At 42.4% G+C, this 18,203-nt stretch overlaps 1 protein-coding gene across 7 annotated transcripts in view; it reads left to right on the forward strand.

The window, feature by feature from the left end:
* Nucleotides 1–18,203, forward strand: part of srcin1a (SRC kinase signaling inhibitor 1a) — a 69,842-nt gene that overhangs the window by 44,276 nt on the left and 7,363 nt on the right. For 4 of the 7 annotated variants that reach the window (XM_086186160.1, XM_086186161.1, XM_086186162.1 and 1 more), the window contains 11 exons: nucleotides 154–281; nucleotides 1,680–1,700; nucleotides 2,438–2,598; nucleotides 5,120–5,295; nucleotides 6,645–6,775; nucleotides 6,996–7,143; nucleotides 8,181–8,487; nucleotides 8,590–8,851; nucleotides 9,211–9,350; nucleotides 9,423–9,575; nucleotides 14,872–15,009. In XM_086186160.1, the coding sequence (XP_086042286.1) occupies nucleotides 154–281; nucleotides 1,680–1,700; nucleotides 2,438–2,598; nucleotides 5,120–5,295; nucleotides 6,645–6,775; nucleotides 6,996–7,143; nucleotides 8,181–8,487; nucleotides 8,590–8,851; nucleotides 9,211–9,350; nucleotides 9,423–9,575; nucleotides 14,872–15,009 (1,765 nt within the window). Of the gene's footprint in view, nucleotides 1–153; nucleotides 282–1,679; nucleotides 1,701–2,437; nucleotides 2,599–5,119; nucleotides 5,296–6,644; nucleotides 6,776–6,995; nucleotides 7,144–8,180; nucleotides 8,488–8,589; nucleotides 8,852–9,210; nucleotides 9,351–9,422; nucleotides 9,576–10,011; nucleotides 10,135–11,261; nucleotides 11,307–11,485; nucleotides 12,902–14,871; nucleotides 15,010–18,203 lie in introns of those variants that run through there. The other 3 variants (XM_086186157.1, XM_086186158.1, XM_086186159.1) reach the window with 3 other exon arrangements.

Below are 18,203 nucleotides of genomic sequence, written 5' to 3' on the forward strand. Positions count from 1 at the left end.
ACGTATTCGTGTTATCACAGCACTTGACATTTATGAAGACAGAAGGGGCTGATTAACAAAGACATGTTGATGTGATCAGTCTGATAGTGTCCACCAGTGGTGCTGTTAGCGTTAGCACTGTAATTGCCTTGCCCTGTGGCCGTTGATCCTCAGATGCGGCCTGCTGCGTCTCTGCATGATGGCGGGCTGCCCTCCGGACCAAGGAACCGAGTTCTCACGGCCATTACCTTTCTCTTCCAGCGAGAAGACCGAAACCAACAGTGACGGCTCCACCCCCGGAAGTGAGTACAGTAATGGTGACCCGTGACGGGAGCTGCTAACTTTAGAGTTACTAACTCCGCTTTTGTGCTTATCCCTGATTTGTTAAGAAATTTTCCCGACTCTTTTATTTCCAGCTAACATGCAGTAATGGACACGATGAAGCAATGAAGCTGCTCTCTTACAAGTGCAATTGATCTGCATTTAGCACTAGTAGTTTCACAGTCGGAGGAGTGACACCGCCATCTTTCTCACCACTTTGGCTTAGTTAGGATTTGTGTAGTCTGGTATTTTTACCTCAGTCATTTTTATTTCCAACGCTCTCTTTCTCTTCAATCATCATAAGATACTTTGAAATAGAAGAAAGAAACATGGAAAATTATACTTTGTAAAAAACAAAACTGAAAGGACAACATTATTCGATTGTTTGTCACTGTCAGATCTCGCAGTTCACTTGGGAATGTTTAGTGTAAATTTCATCTTTTGTTTTTGTCTGGGGAAGAGAAATCTTAAGCGTCACTAAGCACAAATACAGGAAGCAGGGGGATATGTTGTGTCAAATAAATAAATAATGTCCTCTAACAGCTTCCGCGCTGTTGATAGGTGTTAAGCAAACATGCAAGACAGTAAACATAACCTCTTTGGTAAGCCACCCAGCTTTGGAACAGCGCTGGATGCACAGATTTCAGGTTTTTGTTTTGAAAGAAGAAAAAAAAACCGTTACATTTACTTACGAAACACTTGTGGACAGAATGATCAACATAGTAACATGAAATGTAACCAAAAATATATCGAAATACATAAATAACACTGGATCTACCACAGCAGCCCAAAATGTTACCCTTGGTGAGGCAAAACTCAAACTAAATTGTGCAAAACTGACTTGCTGCACAAAGTTTGATTCTGCTGCATGATCATATTAGGACATATTTAATACATATTTGCACTTATTTATCAGCAGAATAGTTTTAACAGTATTTACATATTTTTTATCATCAGGATTATTATCCTTTATTTAGTACATGTGACAGGACAAATTGGTCTTCTTGTTGTGCCAAATTTGGCCCCTGGCCCTCAGTTAGGGCAGCCCTGCTATATACAGTACACTGACTCATTGTTTTCTGAATCAAGTTCTATGATTTGGTTTCTCATCACTTCTGTCCTCATTTTCTGGCTAAAACACACCCAAACCTCACAGTGCCAGTGAAAGGACACAGTTGTCTTTGAAACGTCCCGGCAAACTGATACACGGCCAAAAGACTTAACCCAGTCATTTTCTCCGCAGTAGTCAATGAAAATGCTGTTCCGGATCATCCCTCTGTAAATTTAAAGACTCTCCTTTCATCTCTCTCCCTCTCTTTGTCTCTTTATCACCCTCTCATTAATTTCTCGGTAACTGGCGCATTCTTTCTATATTCCAGCTGGACGGCTGAAGAAGAAAGGTAGTTGTCATCTCCTACTCTGTCACCCTATTTATTTTCTCCTCTCAGACATTGCTCTCTGCCCTCTGTATGGGTGTGTGGTGTTGCTGGGTAGCTGGCGGTGTTTACCCTCCCGTCTTCCTCCTGGTTGCAGAGTGCGGACTCCTCCCTTCGTTCTGTCTCTGTCCCTGTTTCTGCTTGGTTATTTCTTCTTTGGGGAATTTCTGAGGGTTGTTTTCTCAAAGACAGGGCACTCCTTTGTAAGTGTGTGTATGTGTGTGTGTGTGTGTATGTGTATTTAAGGTGTGTGTGTGTGTGTGTGTGTGTGTGTGTGTGTGTGTGTGTGTGTGTGTGTGTGTGTGAATGGCTAGGAAGTCAATGGCCATACTCACAAAGAAAGCCCTGTGTTAAGATAAGAGCATGGTTATTCCCCTGTGTGTCACTACTGAATAGACTAATTGCACCTCGATATGGGTTACTAATAGCATGAGTTCACGTATCTCCAGGGCGCAATTAGAGTTTTTATAGATATGACTTTTTTTCTCTTCCTTTTTTTTGTGCATTTACACACTGCACCCAGTGTGTACACGTGTGACTGACCACCTTTTGTGTGTATTTGTTTGGGCCTGTGTGTATTCTGCTGCTGCTGCGTGTGGGTGTGCTTGACTGACTGGCAAATCTTAACAGAGCCAAGCAAACTAACCAGTTTGTTTCCCAACAACCTCCCGGTGACCCCCGTGTCCTGCTTTGATTGGCAGCTCACACACCATCGGCACCTCTTGCGTTGATGCCGCCTCCACCTTCTAACACAAGCCAGCTGAACAGCGTCAGCCGCTTGCAGATGCAACTCCACCTGCACGGTCTGCAGCAAAACGCCACCGACCTGCGTAAACAGCTCACTCAGCTGCGCAAGACACAGGTAGACGGTATTTATTTCTGTTTCTTCAACAGTCACAAACAATAGGTGTTCATTCCATCAGCACTCCAGGCCTTGATTCACTATGTGAATTACGGGTGTAATATTTATTAGATCTGTAATGTTGCAGCAATCAAACAGACAAACTGTCCAGATACACCATGTGTTCACACAAGTTCCAGCATGATCCTTGGTTTTCCTGCTGTAAATGGCAGCCTGCTGTGTTAGCTTGGTACATGCCACCAAATAAAGCCTTATTCAACAGATTTGTGTCAGGGATGTGCAAGAAACCTAAGCAACCGTATTTTTGCACCTCTTCTTCTCCCATTATACATGGCCACTGACCTTATTTCCAAGCTGTCCCAGTTGTTGCCCCACCTACTCTGCTGATCTGGGAATGCTGCAGACCCTCATATGCTTGCACTGGTACACGTGGAGTCACTAATCACTTCTTTCCAAGTGAGGAGTTTTTCCAGGGGGGAAGATCACCCAGTGTCCCCCAACTGTTCAAGTGATTTGACTACACAAACATAAATGCCTCATAGGGTCTTTATCCTCTTTACTATAAAGTTATATAATATTAGTTTCCTACATTTTAAGAAATAAAGTCAGAAAAAAAAAGGTTTTGGCTTCAACTGAAGACCAAGACTTGATATTCACCAGAAATATTTGATGCAAAAGCCTCCAATACAGTTCCAGTGCCATGAACACAAATAAGAACTGAAGTATTGTACAAATACTACATGAATACAGAAAAGGCACATCAAATTCACAGGTAGTCAGCAGACCTCTGGACATGTTGGATTTCATTTCACAAGTATCCTCAAACTCAAATGAATTTGCTGCTGCCATTACTGTCAATAAGTCTTTTTTTGGCAAAAGATCAGTGTGTGATTGCAGTGTGATGCAACTTCTCATTTAGACCCGAATGGACATGATATGTGGTTTGCCCTCTGTGCAGTTATCCAGTGTTTTGTATCTGAATTATTTCCATATGCCACATTTACATTATAATGTTGGATGTGTACGACTGGTGCCTTACGAATAAAGAAGCACTAGCTTTGAAGTTTATTTGATCTTTACTTCAGTCCAGTACCTACAGTAAATAACGCCTACAGGTTCAAATAGCATGTCACACGGAGGGCTTTGTATCTTTTGAGGTTTGCTAATGAGACTGCGTGAAGGCTCGAAAGATAAAAGCTTAAAGGTTCAGCGCACATCGTATGCTATTCCTCAGAGATGCAGCAAGTAACAACGGATGCAGAATCAGAGGATGCATCATAGGGGAAAGGGGATATTTCCATTTATCTCTGCTGCAAGCAGTGTCATTGTTTCTGTAGTCAGGAAGACTTGGATGCTTTCAATGACAGGAGGGATTCATGTCATTTGTAGAGGAAAAGAAAGAAGGGGTGATGGGTGTGGGAGAGGAAATACACGCCTTCTTGTATTGGTTCTGTAACAGCAGTCACACATGAGGGGTTCTTCCACCGGCTTAAGGAGGAAGATGCAGCCGAGGCAGTGCAGTACCCAGAGAGGACCGTTTGCTGTTTACCTGTCTGTGAGCCCAAGTGTGACGCCTACACCTGCACCTGCATTGTTGCGCGCAGCGATGGCCAGCAGCTTAAATTTTGCATGCGGTTCATGAATTTTACAGAGGGAGGTTGCAGGAGAGACAGACAGCTGTGGGAGAGAGAGAGGACAATGCTGCAGAATATTCAAAAAGTGTTTTTACCAGCACATATTGTTGAATTTTTTTCTTAAGATATGGTATAATTTCAGTAGTAATGTTGCTGCATCAGCACCATTATTCACGTCAATATAATGGGGGATTCATTCTAATTGCTCGTGGTATTGCTTTACTTCCTGGAACATAAGGCTCATCAAATATTAATTTCTCTTGCTTACCAGGTGCTTTCATCTGAGGGAGTTGTATTACATGGAGTAACCCTGTAGAATTTTCCATTCATAACAGTGAGGAGGAGTTCACGCTCAGTGCCTCTGTCATCGTTTGCTTCTCCTCCAGGCATCCCCACTTTCATTGTTAGGGGAAACATTATGTTCACATGCAAATAGCCTCAGGGGTACCACGGACAGTGCTGAAGCTTTGCAGGGAACTATTGTTGCATATTGCAACAAGGGTTAAAACTTACAATAAGGACATAGACAGTCAAGGATGCCCTTCTTGTATAAGCTGTCAGAGAAGAACATAAACTAAAGCAAGAGGCCCCCTCAAGGATCACGTAAAATAAAATGGGCATAAATCAGTGACAGTTTTTCAAAAGCTCTGGACAGTTGTAATTCTCCCCCTCACCGTCCGGTCGTTAAGCTGTGATAGCACATTTCATGACTTCAACTAGCTATTCACCTGAGGTTGAAAACATTTCATTTCCTAATACTTGCCAAGTGTGTGTAATTCCCTGCTGATGTCAGAGTGTGTGTGTTCTGTCAAGTTTAAAATGTGTGTGTGTGTGTGTGTGTGTGTGTGTGTGTGTGTGTGTGCGTGCACGCCTGCGTGCGCACGCAGATGGAGAACCAAGATTCGGTGCGAACTCTGCTGAAGAGGACAGAAGCGGAATTGAACGTACGTGTTGCCGACGCCCTGAGGAAGCAGGAGGATCCTTTGCAGAGACAGCGCCTCCTGGTGGAAGAGGAGAGACTCAAGTACCTCAATGAGGAGGAGCTCATCATCCAGCAGCTCCAGTCAGTAACAGAAGCAATATATCAGTGGTGTTTCAGGGTGCTTTCACACCTACGTTAGATTGGTTGAAGGTGCTGAGTTTAGGCAGGTGAGAACACAGCAATCACACTCTGGTGTGGAACAAACAAAAAAAACACAGTGTACTCAACAAGTTTGAACCTAAATTTCTTCTGTAACCACATGTGCTTTGCAATTTCTGATACTTCAGAGCATCCTAACTGTTACAGCTTTCGTAGAAAATAATAGCACAAAGAAAGGAGGATAAAAATGCACTAGTCCAAACACAGGACACTCTTCCTGCTCTCGCCACTCACACATCTCCCCAATAAAAAGAGGGAACATTCTGGGGTGTTTTTTTTTATTGCAATCAACTGATTCAGACCATACCAACTGAACTGTCGATGTGAAAACATCCTTGGTGCCAGGCAGGTGATTGATGAAGTTCACCAACCTTGTTGTATTTTTAATTCATGACAATCAGAATGTTAGAAATCCAAAGAAAAAACTGTTCATCAGAACTTCCCCTCTTGAATCAGTGTTTTTGGTTTGTATATTCATTCATACAGTAGTTAAATGAAATGTTTCATTATTGTCTGAAATGGGAAGTTGGTATCTGTTTTAGACTGGGATGACTCACAGGCTGACGCTGTGATAAGATGTGAAATTGTAACTGTAATTAAGCCCTGCATGGAGCAAGATTCTTATTAAGATCTGACTTATGAGACAGCTCAGCAACTAATTGAAGTGACTGAAAAACCAGAGCAGAGAGTTACCTTGAGATTTAATAATCAGATAACTTGCTTTATATGGGAAGTGTTCTCCGAGGTAATAATTTCTGAATCTCTCTTTGAGCCACATAGTGATTGCTGGATCTCACTCTGAGCTGTATTTTGATTGCATACTAATTGTTTGAACTGTTATATGATCACTGCCAATCAGTGTCTGTTCCTCTGCCTGGCTAATGGCCAATCTATTTTGGTTAATTATGCAAAGAACTTTGATTAATCACATAACTAGAGGCAGATTTATTTGACCCAAGTCTGATCGGACACACAAGAAAACGTATATTTGCGTAGAGCTTCTGGAACTGTCAGTATTCCAGAAGACTTTATATAGAGCAGATGTACCACTTTTTACTTAAAAAGAAACTTTTAAATACCAACCCATACTCCTCCAGTTCATCTGTCCAAAAAAATGTTGATATGCCTGCCAGTTAGATAGAGACAGTTAATTGGCAGAAGTTCTGCTGAACTTAAATAGCTTTTATTCTTGAATAGATGAATATTCAGTAAAAGATATAAGTGCAGCAGAGGAGTCCCTGGTGTTCAGCCTTCTGTTTGTTCCATCTCAGCGACCTGGAGAAATCAGTGGAGGAGATCCAGAAGGAGTCGTCTGTTAACCACAAGCTGGTGACAGTGCAGGAGCTGGAGGAGAAGGCCACTGTTCTGAGAAAGTTGGGAGAAACGCTCACAGAGCTGAAAAGTGAGTCATGTCGGCATATTTTTGCTTTCTGTGTACAGGCGCCAAACAGAAAACAGCCTTTCTCATTCTCTCACTCTGTCAGGCAGTTTGTAATGCACTTATTAATCAGCAAGTTATTTAATCGTCACCCACAGCCAGTCTGTCAACCATTTATTCAGTCTCAAATTCCTCATTGTGTTTATGAACCATTTGCAGTAGTTCAAAATGCTTTCTCCTGCAGATCAGTTTCCAGGCCTGCAGAGTAAGATGCGGGTGGTGCTCAGGGTGGAAGTGGAAGCTGTGAAATTCCTGAAAGAAGAGCCACACAGACTCGATGCCTTGTTAAAACGCTGCAAGACTATAACAGACACCCTCGCAACTATGCGCAAGTATGCACTTAAATATAATGTTACAGTAAAGAAAGCCAGTATGCGTTGGAACAAAAGGGCTAAATATGATGGAGGAAATAGTAACAAGCTGCTTGTCTCTGTGTTAAGTTTGAGGATGGTTTCATCATTTGCAGCTTTGCCAAAATGATTGTTTTCTCTCCTCGGTTTGTTCTGTTGAGCAGCATAATGGATTCTCATCAAATACTGTGGGCAGATGGTCTTTGAAAAGAGACCAAATTGATTAGATGTTGTTGTTAATCAGAGTAATTGATTTCCACCAAATAACATTTATTATTCTTAGGCCAATGCTTTGAAAGTAGAAAAGATACAGAAATTATCAATCATCAATCAGCAATAGTGAAGTTTGGGAAATGATGAATTAAACTGATATTTTCAGTGTCAGGAATATGAAAAATTCTCCATCCTTTCATTTACATACTCACTCATTTAAACCAAAAAAAACTTTATATTTGCAATTATACAATCAAAAATAAGAGACAATTTATTCATTGCTGTAACTATAAAGGCATTATTTTAACTTTCATTTCATAATTACATTCGTAACACTTTCAGTGTCATGATAAAGGCTTTAAGACTTTAAACGTAAATTGCTACTTCGAAGGTGCATTTTACGGTGGAACGAATGGGTCCTGCGGGGTGCGCTCTACCAGCCAATATTAATATGAACATTATTGGCTGACAACCTGATGAAAAAGTCTCATGAACAAAAGCTTTTTAATTGTACGGTGAGTGTGTGCCTTTCAGCATCCTCTCATTTATCTCCTAATCAGCTTCTGTTCTAAAAAGCATCTCATATACCAATTTATTAGCCTCACTGATCAAAATAGCTCAGCAAATTAGATTTTGTTCACTCATCTTTGCAGCAACGGCAATGTTTTCTCATCTTTGGTGAAGATTGCTATTGAGTTTTGTGTTTTAGGGAATGTTTTCAGGATAAGTCATGAAATATTCATATTTTCTTCTGTGTTACGTTTCACAGAGTTAATTAATGACTTCATGTTTAATGTTTTACCAAGGCAAGCAAATGAGGGCGTGTGGAAGAAGCAGGAGGACTTTTCTAATCCTGCATCCAAGCACAATGAGGACCTACGGAAGTTTTCGGACTTCGACATCCCCACCAGCCCACCACTCAACATCAATGACCTTGGGGGAGGGAACAGCCTGTCCAACTGGAGCCCCCACGCCAGCCTTAGCCGTGGCCATGGGAACCCGTCCGTTTCTCACAAGGACAATCATCCACCTGTTCCACACAAGGGCAAAGCTTTGGAAGAGCTGGAGCGCCGCGCTGCTGCTGACAAGGCCTTGTCCATGGAAGTTCGCCTGGTAGGAATTTTGTTGTTTACTGCTTCAACTAAAAAGACCAGATTTTATATGACATCTGTGCTGCAAAATAGCAATGGTTGTGTTTTTAACTTCCCTCACCAGGCGGCAGAGCGGGACTGGGAGGAGAAGCGAGCCAGTTTGACCCAGTACAGCGCTCAGGACATCAATCGGCTGCTGGAGGAGACCCAGGCTGAGCTAATGAAGGCTATACCAGACCTGGACTTCGCTGCCAAACAGATCAAGCCTTCCCCAAACACAACGTCCTCCCAGAACCCCCAGAGTGGAGCAGGAACCCCAGAGCACCGCATCAGTAAGCCCCAGCACAAGATGTCTGTGAAAGAGGGTGGAACCAAGCTTGGCTCTGGTAAGACGAGCTTCATTCTTCGGTCTTCGTCGTTATGCATCATTGTCAAGTAAAAACCTCTCCAAGCTGCTCAAGAAATAAGCAAAAAAAAATCTTTGGTTTGTAGGGATTCATGCATTTTGAAGTGCTTTTGCAAGCCCTGCAGGTCTATGGACTCCCTTTAGAGTACACTCACCTGAAAAAAACAATAGAAAAACAAGCAAGAAGACTCAGTATAGCATTCAGTATTGATTAACGTAGGCTTGCACATTACATGTAATCAATATCACATAAAATGCCTCATAGCTTGCTCCAAAGTCATTGTTAACATATTACTGAACTCTGTTCTTAAGTTGTTCGTGTGGTACTTTCTTTTCCAGATGAGTTGACGGTGCCTCGGTATCGCACAGAGAAGCCCTCCAAGTCTCCTCCCCCTCCACCACCTAGACGCAGTTTCCCATCTTCTCCCGGCTTGACCTCTCGCAGTGGAGAGCCTCTTATCCCTGGGAAATGTGTAAAGGTAATTTTGTAAAGTATAGTAATATTCTGCTATTAGTCCATTTTATTGAAAAACTGACAATTTGATTTATAGAAGTCGGAATCTGAAGAGACGGACGGCCAGAAGCCTCATGTAAAACTGAGAAGGACGGTGTCTGAAAACCCTCGTCCTGCATCTACGCCTCCCACACTGGCATCAGGGGACAAAGGAGAAGGAGAGGAGGAGAAAATTGCAGCCGAATTGGAGGTAAACACAAACAATAGTTTTCCATTTTCTTGATTACATCCTTAGTCCACTGATGCTCCATGACTGGGAAAACTGCACCCTGTTTTATTATTTATGGTACAGCAACAGTCTGCCTCTGGCTTTTGTACGCACATGTGCTCACGAGCAGATAAAGTCACCACAATTACCACATGTTCAAGCAGCAGGTTCCATATGTCCCCCCTGCCCCAGGCACAGGGAGGGCCCAGAGATCACATACTGTTCAGTCACACACATCATCACCCAGGGCTCACAGATCACAGCCAGACAGATGGACCCCGATGGCTGCTAACGACTGACACAAGATAGCCTGCTGAAATTTGAACAAAGACTCAAGATGGATTGGTTTTGATTATTCAGGGGCTGATTGTTATCCAAATTTTATAACAGCTTCTGAACCTCCCTCTCCCCTTCCCAGCTATTTCAGAGAATCCCACTCAGGATCGCTCTACCCCCTCCCCTTTCCCTGCCTGTTAACCCTCACAGCAGTAAAAGCCCTTGCAGAGTGGACCTGTGGCCCTCAGAGGCCCCAGGCACCGAGGTAACACAACAGTTGACCCCTGAGTGCTGTGAATTACTGCCCTCTATCACACACACTCAAACCTCCAGCTACTGCCTAGCCTCCAACCACATCCACTCATGCTGTTTTCCTGCTATTTAATCTGATCGAAACACAGAAGGCTTTATTTAAGCTATCTAGTGTGCATCCTTAAAGCACAAGGGCTTATGGGGCGTGTCCAATCCATTCAAATTAGTTCAACGATGCATAACCTAGAGTGAAGTCTGACACAAGCTGGGAAGACACTGTCATTAGTCTATAATTTAATGTATTTCAGACGGAACAGAAATGTAACCAAATGTCATAACAGGTGACACATCGGCGTGTTATTATTTTAATGGCATATCCAACAAGTTCACCGTGTATAGAACCACACTGCCCGGATAGAAAAGTTTACAACCAATGAGTTCAGTCCCTCTGAAGGTCACAGTGAACAGAAGAAACAACAAACATCATCACAAAAAGAAATCCCCTTGGAAGCTTCCTACATTCTGTTTCTGTCAAAGATTTAAATCATCAATGATACACTGCTGTCTCTTGTGTGTAAATGTGCACAGCGTCTCATTGGGCACGCACAAGACATACACTAATCATATGTGCTGCCGGGGGGGGGCTCGCTGTAGATTTGAAAACATTCAAACCCTCAATGGGAGCAGTCAAAATGCTCCCTCTGTCCCTGAGGAGACGCAGATGCAGTGTACATACAAATATTCTTTAACGCTGCAATATCGTAGCTGAGCGCTGCTGTGTGTCAGTCACCTGAACGTATGTGCCTTGTGCACATGATTATGTAGGTGCATCTTACAGTCTGAACACTGTGACTTTTAGATAGCAGGAAAATATTTCACCATTGACTTCATACCTGGTTTCTGTGGACAGTGGTGCGAACTCTTGTTGCATCAAGCTAGAACTGCACGTGACTTCACCTTGCAAGTGCATTTGCTAAACAACGTGGGTGCCGGTCAAAGATAATGAGATATAGTTGCTAATGAGTTGATTTTGCAGTGGGTTTGTGTGTACGAATGTGTATGTCTGACCAGCAGTAAATACTTACACACTGTATCGAACGGCTGTCCAGCTGTGTCTCACTGTATTGTTCTGATTTTGAGACGGAGCTGAATGGGACACACCACACAAGCAGCGCAGATGCAACAGTAAGGGGCCCACACATGATAACACGCTGATATCTAGAAATAAAGTTTGTTAATATCACTGAATCATATTTTATCATGTTGTATTTCTCAGTTTACACAGCAATCCTCAACACACAGCAAATAAATCCAGCTGACCAGATAATTGTGTACATGTTCTCAAGTGCTTTCCTCATTTATAGGGAAGGCGTCTGTCTTCTGTCCCCTACATCTTGCTGACTGAGTGTTTGCCAGCTTCAGCCACTGCCTCAGAGGATCCTGTCACAGATTTAGCAGCTAATTCTGTTGCAAAGGGTCCTTCACAAGATGGAGGTGGAGGTCCTCCTCAGCGAGAGTTGAGGATCCAGCAAAGCTTTGACGAGGATGTGGAATTAAAACAGGATTTGGCCCTGCTCTTGACCAAGCAGGAGATGCAGGTGTTGTCTTCCTCTGAGACCCAGGAGCTCCGAAGTACAATGGGAGACATTTTGCAGACTCTGACCATCTCACCTCAGACTACACAGGTCTCTGACTTCCAGCTGAGTGACCGGCCTCTTCTAGTAGTCTTCATGGAGGCCAAAACAGTCAAAGAGGCCTACAGGATCTTATATTCCCTTTTGGAGTCATCTAAGCCGGTGCCCAAACCCAGAATTAAATCCTCTCTCCAGCTGGGTCAGCACAGCTCTCTGGTGAAAGCTCTGAGGAGGGGGATAGAAACAGGGGACAGAATCCTGAGACTTCAGCCCAACACTGAAACTAAAATGACACCTGAGGTACAGCAGAGCTCAGTAAACACTTCTATGGAGAGTCTGTCCACGCAGGGTAGAACGAGTGAAGATATACGGCTCAGCACCTACAGGAGGCTGGATAGTTTGGAGGAAACCATTCGTGAGTTGGAGAACACCTTGATTGAGATCAGTGGCCACTCAGCTGCAGAGGAGCTCTATACCAAAGCAACGTCCAAAAGCAATCCTGCACAGACGACTGGTACTCCAACATCAGAGAGCAAGAAGCCCCCGGTCCCACCCAAGCCATCGTCTTTCAGCCCAGCATCAAGTCAGGTTCATTGCTTACACCTGCTGTGCAGATTTCTCCTCTGAAGCAGCATGCGCTCATTTCTTCCTTTACTTTTCCCCTCTGGGTGTCTGTCGGAACTTTCCAGCTTCTGATGTCTGATCCCCGATAAAGCTGACATCTATTTGAAATCAAAATGATGTGGAGGGGACAGGCAACAGCAGACTTATCTGTGCTGTGATTATTGCTGGAGCCGCTATCCTACTGAGCTGGGAGTTGTTAATTGTTTCTTTATTGATCTTTTCAGGCATCGCCTCTCTTATCTGTAAATCCAGCCAGTTTCTGTTTTTGCTACTCTACACAGACAATAAAAAATAAAACCAAAGATTAAACAAACATTTTAAATTCTTATTTTTTATTGTCTTGACTTGTCGCTTTGAAGAGATGAATCTGTCTTCTTATCTTTGTTCTGCCTTGAAATCCTTCCAGGGGGGGTTTGATGTAATTTAGTAGGCATGAGCTGTTGTGCTTCACTTTAACATGCTTAAAGGCTGATTTTATGTTCTTGTCAGATTGTATTTGTACAAATTTCTTGATAAATCTGCATTTCAAGAACGAAGAAAGTAGATCGCTCAAAAAAAAAGAAATGAATCAGTTCAAATGGAAAAAGCGAAGTTTCGTTATCCTCATCATTACTGTGGGATATTTTGGGACAAAAATCTTTATATTATACCAAAGCCAGACCTTTTACCCTCATAGCCAGACCTCTGCCAGGACTAATATGACACCCTATTTTATTTAATGCAAATTTGCAACTGAAACAATTATTTGAAATTAATATTCAACATATTAAATAGTGCACTCTTTCAAACATACTCTTAGGTTATTCCTTTTCTTAATTGTTTAGACTGAGGCTTTCGCGGTAGCCTAGTTTCTGTCATGAAGCACGTGTGCACCTCGGTTACCATGGTCACACTCCTGTACTCACATCATCCAACAACATGATTGTCAGTGCTGGTAGGCTTGTTCAGCAAAAATAACAAAAAAGAACAGAAAGCCAAACTGGACAGAGAATGTTGTTCTCCTTCTGTCCTACGGGTTGACCGATACGCTCTGTCTTAGAGTTGGAATTCAGAATAATGCAAATGCACCGCAAATTCAAATCTGTTCCTTTTAAAAAGTTGTATGTTCTGCACTGATTTTTTTGTCTTTTCCTCCAAAAAGTGTGCATTGGTATACCATCCTCCTCTTCAATCACCCTAAATTCAGTTATTGTCTTATGTTATGGAAATTAATTAGATTTTAAGAGACTGATATAAATTGCTTAAAAAGACGAATCGTTACCACGGACCCTCTAGTCATGCAGAAGTTAATCTAAGTGCAGAGGTCAACATCCTTATGGTGATGGGTTTTTTTTTTAATGCGACTGATTTTTGTCTGAGGCATCCTTGTGTGAAAATTTGTAGGCGACATTAGCCAACAGTTTTATTCACCGGGATCATCAGCTAAGCTGCATCCCTGCTAGAATTTTCATGCAAATCCCTCATGACTTTTTGCACAATCCTGCTTACAGAGAGAAATAATGAACAAACTAATCACCTAACCTCCTTGAAGTAGGTGAATATCACTTCTGATGCGCTTCATGTTAATAAGGAATGACAACAAGACATTTGGAGTAGCCCTGCTACAGCTTCCTCCCACTTGACCACAACATAATGATTAGTGATTATCAAAAGAGTTGTTGCGTCTCTCCGTCAACTACCACTTCAGTGAGGTATCTTGATGGCTTGTGTAGTATTCCCCATCGCTGCGAGTGTAGCCTCTCACTCAGGGCAGGGCTGCCGTACTCGACGGTCACACTTGTCATGATGAGTATTACCCCTCTGATGTAGAGTCAGGAAGCTTTTCCCATGGGCACAAGATGAGGATTACAGAGTCTTCACGCATTATTTCATCAGTCCGTCTTCAACCATGTTCATCATTTCATCACTTCTACATGACACTTCTTCTCATTCCTGTCCAACATCCCAACCAAATTAACGTTGTCAAGGAAATCAGCCTCAATATAAAGATGGAGATGTTACGTTGAAATTATTTTAGGTATTTGGCACGACTAAAGTTAATCTTGTAGTACAGCTGTCTCAGTGTGCGTTAAGAGTGTGATGGAACCTTGACTGAATGTGAATGATTTTTTGTGCATATTGGAGACAGTCGACAGTATAACTCAGCAGGAAAGATCATTAAGCTCCCTGCCGCCTCAATCCTACCGAGCAGATGAGCTACGCAACGTCAGTTTTGATGCTGCAATTCTATGTTCTTCTCTTTGTCGTTTTCTGCTGATAGATGGTGAAACTCTGTGAAGTTGTTAGTTCAGTCATATCAGCGACACGCTCTGATCTTAACCTCCTTGGTCTCGCTCAGATCAGACAACCAAGCTTCAGTGGCAAGTTGATGCCTGTCTGCGGCTGTGTACTAGAAGCACTGAAGAGGAGAAATGACATGTATGACCATGTGTCCAAGATTTACTTCACTTCCTCTCTCTCATCTCTTCTCTTCTCCTCTCCTCTCCTCTCAGGGAGGGAATAGTTCCAGTGCTGGTAAGGTCCTCCACTCCTCTGCTGCCTCCAAACTGAAGCACCTGCAGCAGAACAGCACAGACAAATATAAAAGCGGCAAAAGAGAGGACTTCCTGAAGTGCCAGGGCCAGCAGCAGGTATCATCTCTATATTTAGCACTCCCAGTCCGTGCTTGATCTGACAGCATCTGTGCAGACAGATCACATGGTTCTTTCAGAGTCTGTCAGTATTGTTTTTTGCTGGTGGTAGCTTTTGACCAGGGGATTTCAAATCCTGCTGGGCCCCTCTTAGACAAAACTCAGAAGGATGCACCCCTATTACCTCTCCTTACATTAATATGTAGCCTGAAATTGCACCGAATACACAAAAACGGTATGTCCTGTGTCATTTATTTGTTTCTGACTCCTGGAAAGTGGAAAAAACAGCTTTTAACAAATGTCATACATTTACAGGAAACCCACGACTTAGCCTATTTGCATTTCTTCATTTATTTGCAGAAAGCCTGTGCAGGATAAGTTTGAAAGACTACTAAAGCTGAAGTTTATTATGGAACATATTTCACGGTACCCTCTGTCTCAAAGTGGGACAAAAAGAGGAAATGGTTCGTACCTGCTATACATCAAGACAAATGGGGACAGAGTATACTTTTTAAGTGGAACAATATTCAAAAAGTTTCCACAAATACAAGCAGATTTGATGACCTTGTTCTTTACATGAAAACATGATTTCTCTTAAGGGCAGCTGCTGCATCGACCCGTCAAAGCTACAGTTATTCAGCCTCTAAAAGCAGACAGAGCCTCCAGAATCACCATGCAGCTCCTCTGTTTTCCACACCAGTTCAGGCATGAATTGGTCACATCCTCAAACAGGCTTCTCCCTGTTTCACTGCACGTCTGCATCCAAATGCACAGCTCACATTTTCTAATGTCCAAAACTCATTTTATTACTTGCTTGTCAAAGCTATTGATTATTAATTCTTTGGTGACAAAGTCACATTATTATAGGTTTGCAGAAATGGCTGAAAGGATCCTGTGCTGGCTCTGCAACCCATAGACGCTTCTGTCCATTGGGTTAAATGGGTGGATAAATAGCACTTCAGTGACCAAAAATAGTGTTTGTTTTATCAGCATTCACTAAAAAGTTGAAAGCACCCTTATGTGTAATCATAAGTCACCTATTCATGCCTTTGTAGAACCGTGTAAAAAGAGCCCAGAAGAATTTCTCCAGCCATTTTTCAGAGTTTCATTATACAATTTTGGATCTACACAGACATTAAAAGCTGAATTTTATCCGGCATTACTTAATCCTTTTCTATATGTTTTCGTATATGTCCCTGATAGCTGGCTAGGCAATTTTCAGAGATGTAATTGCTTTGCATTTTGCTGCTCTAATGTAAGAACTGGACACAAGGACGTAAGGATGCTAGATGGCCTGCAGTGGTGAGGAAATTGAACTACTGAAGCATGTCCGTCAAGTAAAGCCAAGTGAAGATTTTTGCTCTTTGCCTCAGCAATGAAAGCTTAATGTCGATGTAATTTCCAAAATAACAGGAGCAGTGAAGCGCACCTAAACCTCCGTATCTCTCCGAAATTTAACAGAGCATTCAGACCCACGTTCAGTCTTGAAGATGGAGGAAAAATTAATGTAAAGGAGAGACAGATTGCAAGAGTAATGAGGCCTTGGTTGCCTCAGACTGAGAGAGGATTGGGAGAAATCTCTGCAGTGCTGTGTAATAATCGCCTCTTGAGTCACTGATTACTCAATATGAAGAGGACAGTTCTCTACCATTAAGACTTTCACATTTCCTCTTCTTTATGTCTCTTGCCTTCCTCTGCTTTCTATGCTCTGTAATTTACACATGCTGCCCTTTTTCTCTTTCACCCATCCTGACAGTCCTGCTTCTGAATCGGAGGCTGAGGAGATTCGTACATGTGTCTTATGAAAGCAAAATTAATCCCATTGTTTCAGCATGACACTAACACACAGAGGCAGGCTTTTTGAAGGAGTCATTGTGAAGAGAAGCCGTGCACGTGAAAGCCTCAGAGGGACAGAGCTAATTGTCAGCATGGAAGAGAAACAAAGAAGCAGCTGACTTAAACCAACAGTCGGCTTCATAACTGCCAATAACCGGAATTGGTGGCATTCTGAAAAATGAGGTGCAGTTGTTGAGAGGTCAAGTACTCCATTAGTAGGTTGGGAAAAACAACCACAGCACTCCCAGTTCATAATTGCTAAACAATGTGGTCCCATTAGGCTCACTACACAGTCCAAACACAACTCTGCTACAGTAACTTTACAGTTCCGTATACAGCAGAAACATTAAGTTGAATATTTTAACATCTTAACTAATGTTTAGTCTATCGATCCCGGTTTCCTTCAGCTGTTAGTTTAGTAATCTTTCTGCTTGGATTGCTGGAGTCTTAGATGTCAAACTAAGAAGACGACACAGATCCTGGCACGTTGGCTTGCAGATGGATGGAAGGAAAATCTGTCAGTATAATCTGCAGCTCATCTCTTCAAATCATCAACGTGGCTGACTTACTTGCTTTTAGCAGCTAATCAGCAACTTCTGTTTGTGCGCTTCACTTAGTGTTTTCTTGTTTTTAACCCATCACTGACTTTGAGCTTTCTGAAGAAATCTCCTCATCAGAGCCGCCAGAATATAAATGATGAAGACAGAAAGCACTGTTTATCCTGTTTTATGTCATTTTCAAAGCCACCCAAAAGTAGAAAGTGATACATTCTGCTGCTTTTTTTTAATCAAGTAAGAAATTGCAGCATGTATCCGAACTACATCTCTATAGCACCCCCATAATGTGACCTTTAGTGTAACATAAAATCTGAAAGCCTTTATTACCCCCGAGGGGCAATTTGTTGTATAGCAAGCCGTGCACATGCAACTCTCAGACAATATTAAATGTGAATAAATAAATAGGCAGTAAATACAAAGTACAAAACCCAATGAGTAATTAAAGTTCTATTGGTATTTGCCTGTGGATTTTTTTTTAGTGTGTGTGTCCTGCAGATTGATTTTTCATCTTTTTAAAATAATTCACCGCATTAATTTCACCCTCCAAACCTTCAGGTTCAAATTGTGACCGATGCTGTTCAGATAATTGGATGTGCTCACTCTCAGGGTTCTCTCTTCCTGCTCTACTGCTCTTCTCTGAAACCTCTCTGAAATGTAACTTCACAAATGTGAACCTAAGCTTTCACCCTCCTCCCAGCCGCTGTTTTAGACTGATCCATTTTACCACTACTCTCCCGCTAAATGAATATTAACGTTTCCAGGGAATTATGAACGTGCGTGGCTCTTTGGAGTCCCCTAGTG

This window comes from Aulostomus chinensis, chromosome 18 (assembly GCF_037954235.1).
Source record: "Aulostomus chinensis isolate RoL2024-O1b breed Wild chromosome 18, RoL_Achi_v1.0, whole genome shotgun sequence".
Classification (NCBI taxonomy): Eukaryota; Metazoa; Chordata; class Actinopteri; order Syngnathiformes; family Aulostomidae; genus Aulostomus; species Aulostomus chinensis.